The sequence below is a fragment of the Sinocyclocheilus anshuiensis genome, unplaced genomic scaffold, assembly GCF_001515605.1.
Source record: "Sinocyclocheilus anshuiensis isolate Anshui unplaced genomic scaffold, SAMN03320099.WGS_v1.1 scaffold444, whole genome shotgun sequence".
NCBI classification, from domain to species: domain Eukaryota; kingdom Metazoa; phylum Chordata; class Actinopteri; order Cypriniformes; family Cyprinidae; genus Sinocyclocheilus; species Sinocyclocheilus anshuiensis.
Genome location: NW_015555739.1, coordinates 9391 through 17384, shown reverse-complemented (window position 1 = coordinate 17384; position 7994 = coordinate 9391). Strand labels below are relative to the sequence as shown.

At 35.3% G+C, this 7994-nt stretch overlaps 1 protein-coding gene across 1 annotated transcript in view; it reads left to right on the top strand.

Moving 5' to 3' along the window:
• Positions 1–3874: 3874 nt before the first annotated feature.
• Positions 3875–7994, top strand: part of LOC107673166 (alpha-2,8-sialyltransferase 8E-like) — a gene marked incomplete at its 3' end in the record, with an annotated part of 12204 nt that continues 8084 nt past the window's right edge. Inside the window, exons 1-3 of the mRNA XM_016466663.1 lie at positions 3875–3998; positions 6240–6320; positions 6392–6478. Of these exons, the coding sequence (XP_016322149.1) occupies positions 3892–3998; positions 6240–6320; positions 6392–6478 (275 nt within the window). The remainder of the gene's footprint in view (positions 3999–6239; positions 6321–6391; positions 6479–7994) is intronic.

Below are 7994 nucleotides of genomic sequence, written 5' to 3'. Positions count from 1 at the left end.
GTTCTGGCGCACTATGGCTGCCGTCGCATCATCCAGGTGGATGCTGCACACTGGTGGTGGTTGAGGAGATTCCCCCCCTTTCATGTAAAGCGCTTTGAGTACCCAGAAAAGCGCTATATAAATGTAACTAATTATTATTATTAATTAATTATTATTATTTCAGACTCTTTTCCTTTCGATATACACATTTAGATTAAATGTTCTGCTCATTAATGGAGTTAAGCATTGACATTACATAAAGTCATTATTCAAAAGTTAAACAAAAACGTATGAAATTAGATATTTAGACATATTTGTAGTGGATGCGCTGTTAGTATTTTATACAATTTTGTTTTTACATTCATTTTGATATATTTATCCAAAAGAACTAGATGCAATGATACATATCTACACTACCAGTTAAAAATGTTTGAAAAGTAAGATTTTTTAGAAACATTTCTGATTATTATTATTATTATTATTATCAATATTTAAAACAGTTGAGTACATTTTTTGTGGGGGTGGGTGAAGAAATTATAGAAATTAATACTTTTAGCAAGGATGCTTTAAATTGATCAAAAATGATGATAAAGACATTTATAATGTTACAAAATATTTCTATTTCAGATAAATGCTGTTCTTCTGAACTTTCTATTCATCAAAGAAACCTGAAAAATTTCTTCTCAGCTGTTTTAAATAATAATAATAATAATCAGAAATGTTTCTTGAGCAGCAAATCAGCATATTAGAATGATTTCTGAAGATCATGTGACACTGAAGACTGGAGTAATGATGCTGAAAATTCAGCTGCGCATCACAGAAATAAATTACAGTTTAACAGATATTCACATAGAAAACAGTTATTTTAAATAATAATATTTCACAATATTACTGCTTTTTCTGTATTTTGGATTAAATAAATGCAGGCTTGGTGAGCAGAAGAGACTTCTTTAAAAAACATTATAGATCTTACTCTTCAAAAATATTGACTGGTATATATATATATATATAATGCACCGCTGTCAGATCAACTCATGTCTCATTCACCCGTGAGAAAATATTAATATTATAATATTAACGCCTTTAATTCTAGCTCTGTCTGCAATAGCGCAATGTATGCGTATCATGTATGTTAGGGGTATACCTATTATTTTATATTTTAAACTTCATCGCCGCCTATAGCCTGTTGTGCAGCGCGTTGACATACAGCGCCATTGCGCTTCGAGCGTCCCGAGTTCGAACCCCGGCTCGCGATCTTTTTTTAATCTCGCACCTATCTCTCTCCCTCTTCGCTTCCTGTCCTCTCTACACTGTTCTGTCAAAGGCAAAAACGATTAAAAAAATCAATCTTTAATTTAACAGACAAATTACCAAACCGTGTTGTAAAAGCATAACATATATTCAATATATATGTTCAATAATATATTCAATAGCTGATCTAACAGCAACATGATACTTTTATCCACCCCACAGACACTAAGCCTTTGCAAAAAGTGCAAAAGCTGACAAGCTTGTGCACAAACACTCCACTTGATGGCCCCATCGTAGCTGAGAATCAGAGTAAATCCCTAAATACTTATGATGCTACCTGCTGCTTCCTCATCATGGTCAAAAGACCATTTCTTTAGTTCTTTTTTTTACATTCATCAAATTATGTTCCTTACAGCACAATGCTTCTGTCTCTGATTTATACTGTATATAACCATATCCGAATCGATCCAGAAATTAATGATACAGGCCTACTTGCTTGTATATTCGTGCATATGCATTATGAAGGAAGGGAACTTACACAGACTTTAGGAGCTTGAGGAACTTCTGTCCCTCACAGACTCGTTTGCATTCCCGTCAAAAATTAAAAATAACGCTACTTAGGTCTACAAACATTTAATTATTTATTTGTGCTAAACCCGTGCGTTGTCTCACAATGGAAATAATACAGATGCTAACTAATTGCGTGCTCACTATAAAACGCTTTTATTGCATCAAGACTTTAGTAAGGCACTGTAAAAAAAAAAAATGTACTGGTGATTGTCTGCCTGGACATTATTCGTTAGTTTTGCAGACATTTCCAATAACCCTCCTTCAAAAAACATGGAAAATGCCTTCGTATTTACACTGTACCCTAATTTTACAGATTTTAGAGTGTGTTTAATTGCATGTGAGACAGATGAATGTAGTCAGATTTTTACATTGATGTTGTAATATCTGGATTATAGTTACTGACTTCATTACTGGAACTATATTAGGGACATTTAAAATGGTTATATCCGAGGAAATATGAGTTATTTTTCTACTTAGCTGTAAAATAGCCTATTTTACCACTTTTCTGTATTCCAAGAAACCTGTGTTTACATGTATTATTTAATGTGTTTCCTTTTTTAGTCACTTTTGGTGCAGTAAATAATTTCAAATAGTTTTGTTCAGATATGATACAATATGTGCTGTTCTTGTCCGGCAACCACAGCTGCCGGTTTTTTACCGTAAATTTTAAGGAATTTTTTTTACAGTGTAAGACATCAGGAAGAATCCTATAAATGTATTTCAAAAATATACGAAATCAAATCATTAAATTAATGTATTTAATTGTCAATCGAATTTAATCTTTCTGAATTTGCATAAATTGAAACAGAAGCTCTAGCATCATCTACATACGTGTGAATATTATGAGAACACATATATGTTGCTTTGGTGCTTCGACTTTCCACTTCGCACACGCAGAAATTAACTTTAGCCTATGTACAACCCGATCTTATCTACCAACAAATCATATAATGTGTACACATTTTGTCTAAGAGAAACTGATAGTCTACATCGTCGAGAATTCTTTTTCTTTTAAAAACGCGTTGTAACGCCTAAGTTTTGTTAAATTTTAGTTGTGCTTTATTCATCTATAGGACAACTCTTTAAGTTCGCGCACCACAATTTAATAAAAGCTATACAGAATGGCGAGATACTGAACATGTCAGCTTGTTGGAGAAGTTAAAGTCTGTTTTGTGTCTTACTCGGAATATTTTCTGCGTAGTTTCTAGATAATGAAACTAGATAGAGAGCAGCTCAAGCGCTTCTAACCAGACAGTACGATTTATATCCGTGTACATACATAAACAAATAAACATATTCCTGAAATTAGGAATTAGGAATAAATATCCGCCTATAGGCTACTCTTAATTTAGACTTGGTTTTCCCAAATTCGTGTGTATTGGCTATCACGTGTTTAAATTGGATTGAAATGATTTACAGTGTGTTTGAACTGCATCCCAAATCTTCGAAATGTTGGGCTACTTTTGTTGTCTTCCGTGTTTTTGGGGCTCTTCAACAGTCAAGAAGGAGCACGAGGAGTATTGATATTAATCAAAATCTTTATATTAAATGGAATTTGGTTTGTTCTCTGAACGTTCAAAACGTCCAAAAAAAATGTTTAAACTTTTTTTAATGGGAATGTCAAGGGGGCGTTCAAATGTATCGTTTTGCAAATATGTTCATGAACGTTCTGAAAATAGTAACTTTTAAAAGCTAGATACGATGAATTTGAAGGAGCGTTCTGTCCGTTTGCTCATACCTTCAAGAGAACCTCGCCAGAACGTTAGTCGGAGAACGTTCTCTGTTAGCTGAGGTACAGAACCACTGTTTTATATCAAACAAAACCACACAAGTTTATGATTATAAAATATTTCTACCTTCGGGAAATCCTCTCATCAACACCAGTCTCGACAAAGACAGTCTCAAAGTCACACCAAAACTAGGCTACTTCAGTACATAGAAGCATTTTCTTGGTCAAAATTGCACAACACAAAATACAAGGTCATTGTTTATGAACTGGTTTACAGAGGCGTTTTGAGAGGGGCGGGGTTATGAGTGCCCCCTCAATCACACACACACACACACACACACACTCGTTCATTTGTTTCTCTGATGGCATTGGCGTTTCTCCGGTGGATCCTCCGGGTCCTGATGGTCCTGATCGTCTTTCAGGGTGTGTTTGTGATGTTTTATTACACACTCAACACACACTCATCCAGGTGAACATTTACATTTAATTCATTATTTCGAATTTAAATCAGGCTCAGTGTTCCTCAAGTCTAACTGTTATAAAATCTAAATCGTTAGTCATAAGTGAATTATTGTTTGTTGGTTTTGTTGCCTACATTATTTCCATTAATGATATTGTGTGCTTGCTGTCATAAAGTTGTTCAGATGTTTTCGATGGGGTTTTATTGATACAATGTGTTTTAAATGTAATTTTTAGGTCGAAACGCCATTGCCGTTTTAATCGGGACAGAAATGTTTTAGATTTAGATGTAATATAGATTGATTTGTTCAGGACTGAAGCGTCCGAGATAAGATTGTTCAGCAGCGCATCGTAAAGTTTGTACGCAGGTGTTTCGTTCTTTAGAGCTCTGCTTCATTTCTGGAGTCCTTCAGTTTGCTGCTGTGAAAATACGATGTTTAAACTATTTGTCTTCAATTAATTCCGCACGTCTGCATTCAAGTCACATCTAACCAGTGTTGTGGGTAACGCATTACAAGTAACGCGAGTTACGTAATCAGATTACTTTTTTCAAGTCACTAGTAAAGTAACGCATTACTTTTTAATTTACAAGAGAATATCTGAGTTACTTTTTCAAATAAGTAACGCGTTCCTTTTGTTTCTTCCAATTTATTGATTGACAGCTCTGGTGTCGCCATGGTGACAGAAATCAGAAGATGTTACTGTAGTTCTAAAATAAATATGAATATGCATTAATTCATCTCACTCACAAAAAAAAAAAATTCAGTGTTCCTCAAAATGAATAAAAAAAATGCAACTCAGAATATGACGAAAAGGCTTTTATATTTGCCAAAAATATAACTTTTTTATTTTAAAAACAAACAAGCAAGCCCTGTCCAGATTTAAAAAGTAACGCAAAAGTAACCTAACACATTACTTTCCATAACTAACGTAATTAGTTACTTTTTTATGGAGTAACGCAATATTGTAATGCATTACTTTTAAAAGTAACTTTCCCCAACACTGCATCTAATTGACTGGACTTTTTGAAAAACATTCATAACAAACGTTCTCCGAACATATTTCTGTTCGCTGGACGAGTGAGATTCTTATGTTGTTTTGTCAGTAAATCAGAGCATTGACGTAACGAATCGCTTTTTTGTTCAGATGGAATGAAGATTGCTTTTAAATGGGATTGGTCAGTTATTCATCAGCAGTGATGCTTTACATTTTGTTACTGAATCAACATTCCTATCAGGATCAGGCCTAGAGGAAAGTATTAGTAGACTTCCCTGTTGTGCATCTCTTAAAGAAACTCTGCTCCACCTAAATCATGTCAAGGTAACAACAGAAGTGATTTACAGTCTTATTCAAAACAGGAAAAACTTCTGACAGAACGCTTGATTTTGAGTCATGTTTTGTAGAAAAGAACCCAGAAACATAAATCAGGATGAACCTGTAACACAGGACCTACAGGCACAACTGACAGGCTGACGTCTGAAAAATAGTATTAAAAAATCTAATTTTTAAACTTGTTTATTTAACTTTTAGACAAATGTTTGCATGTGTTTTTTGTTTTGTATCATAAAAACAGCTCAGTTTTATTCAGAGACTCAAACTGAGCAAAAATATGAATTTGCTTCAGATGCTGATATTTGATGAGATTCTGCTGCTTGTGATGTAAATCAACGAGATGTTTATAACAGTGCAGCAGATACTGATATTAAATGCTATAAATATCAGTCGTCGCTCTATATCTCCAGTAATCTGTCTCAGTAAAATGAGATTGAAATGATCCAAACATATAATGCAGTGATTGAGAGCTGAAGAAATAAAGGCTCCTCAGAAGATGTGAGATGTTCTGGAGGCTTGTGAAGATCATTCCTCCGCTGAGGAACAGTGAAAGTAAAGCTTCTGGAAACAAACGCTCCTCAAAAGATCCTGAGGATCAGATTTGAGACTCTAAAACATGATTGATGGAGAATCAAGTAAAGCTGAGCTGCTTCAGTCCAGTAAGTGTTCATCTGGAGATATTACTGCAGTTATTCTGACGCTTACTTGATCAAAACCAGTCAAGATTTGACACGAGAAGCGTTTCTACAATTACACTAAAAGAGCTTTGACTGGATACAACACTCTAAACTATCAATCAGAAGACATGAGGAGATTGAGTGTGGCAGCAAAGATTGATCATGTGGATCATTTAGAGGCTTAGAAATTCAATCAATTTCAAATATGATACAGTGGCTTTGAAAACTCTGTTTTCTTTCAGAGATGGGATGACGGACACGCTTCAGCTGCTGCGCTGCGCTAAACTCAGACGCAAGTTTTACATTATTAACCCGGCCAAAAGGTGCGTGAGAATCAAGATCAAGCTGCATTCTTTGTGTTTCAGAGGATTGAAAGTGTTTGTTTCCTTCTCAGTTTAAAACTGCAGAGTTTCACGCAGGAGCTGTCAGATTTCATGAGCTGCCCGTACAAATCAAACACAACCGAGCGCGAGCTGAACAGGTTTGTGTGTCTTTATTTTTTTTGCCTTGGGCAGATGCTTTGTTGCATCACTATGTGATGTTGCACACTCCTTTATTATCGTCATCTCTCAGTGAAGTTGTCAAGCAACACATAAATAGGATCTAATAGGGCTAATTCTGAAATCTTCTGAAATGTCAGTGATGCAGATTCAGTATTTATGTGAGATTTTGTATCTGTGTAGTTTTATTTAAGCTTGTTTATTGATACTGACGGTTCCACGAAGAACCTTTAACATGCATGGAATATTTCCATTGCACAGAAATATATGTAATAGTGAAAACATTCTTTACACTTAGAAAGAAGTGGTTATTTTAAGCGATGTTCACTGAAAGGTTTTTTTAGGGAACCAATTTTGTGTCATCACTGCTTACAGTTATTGTTGGTACATGGGTTAAAAACACAATTTGGAGTTCCACGAAGAACCTTTAACATGCATGGAATATTTCCATTGCACAGAAATATATGTAATAGTGAAAACATTCTTTACACTTAGAAAGAAGTGGTTATTTTAAGCGATGTTCACTGAAAGTTTTTTTTAGGGAACCAATTTTGTGTCATCACTGCTTACAGTTATTGTTGGTACATAGGTTACAAACACAATTTCGAGCCCGGTCTCATGAAAATGCGTATAAATAGTACGCCAAATAAAAACGAAAACTCGTGGTATTGATAAGCAAAAATGGACTTTGCCGTGTATATGCTAATCACGTGTTTTGGCGTGCATATAATACCTACGCAGTTTTCGCGTGCATATGATACGAAATTTGTTGGCGTGCATATGATACGCAGTTTTCGCGTACATTTGATACGCATCTACCCCACAGCCCTAATCCTACCCATAGCGTAGCATATACACGCCAAAGTCCATTTTTGCGTATCAATTCCACTAGTTTTCGTTTTTATTTGGCGTACAATTTATTCGCACTTTTATGAGATCGGGTTACAATTTCATGCTGATTATTTTGGCAGATTGGAGCGCGAGAATTGTATGGTGGCCGAGAAGTGCAAAAAAAAATCACAATTCTGAAAACAAAATAACAAATTACAAACGCAAATGAAAATTAAAATTAAAATCTAAAAAGCAAAATAACAATTCAGAAAACACAACAATAATTCTGAAAACATTATAACAAGTCAGAAAACACAATGACAAATCCGAAAACAAAATAACAAGTCAAAAAAAACAACGACAATGAAATGAGGTGTACAGCTCTCCGCTTGCAGCGCGTCAGTCACGTTCGTCAGGAAAGTGAGTGAAACACATTTTTTTTTAAATCAAATAATACGTCATTAATAGCGGTTCACTTCCATGATTTGGTACAATTGCGTTCACATCAGCAGCGAACCGTACTGGAGTTCACTTGAACCGTACCCCAGACCATCCTTTTTAAGCGGACTCGGGTACGGTTCGTGGGTGCGCACCCGAGTTCGGAAGACAGTGTTCACATCATCCAAACGTACCGAACTCTGACGTCAATCGAACCCGGGTGTGCAC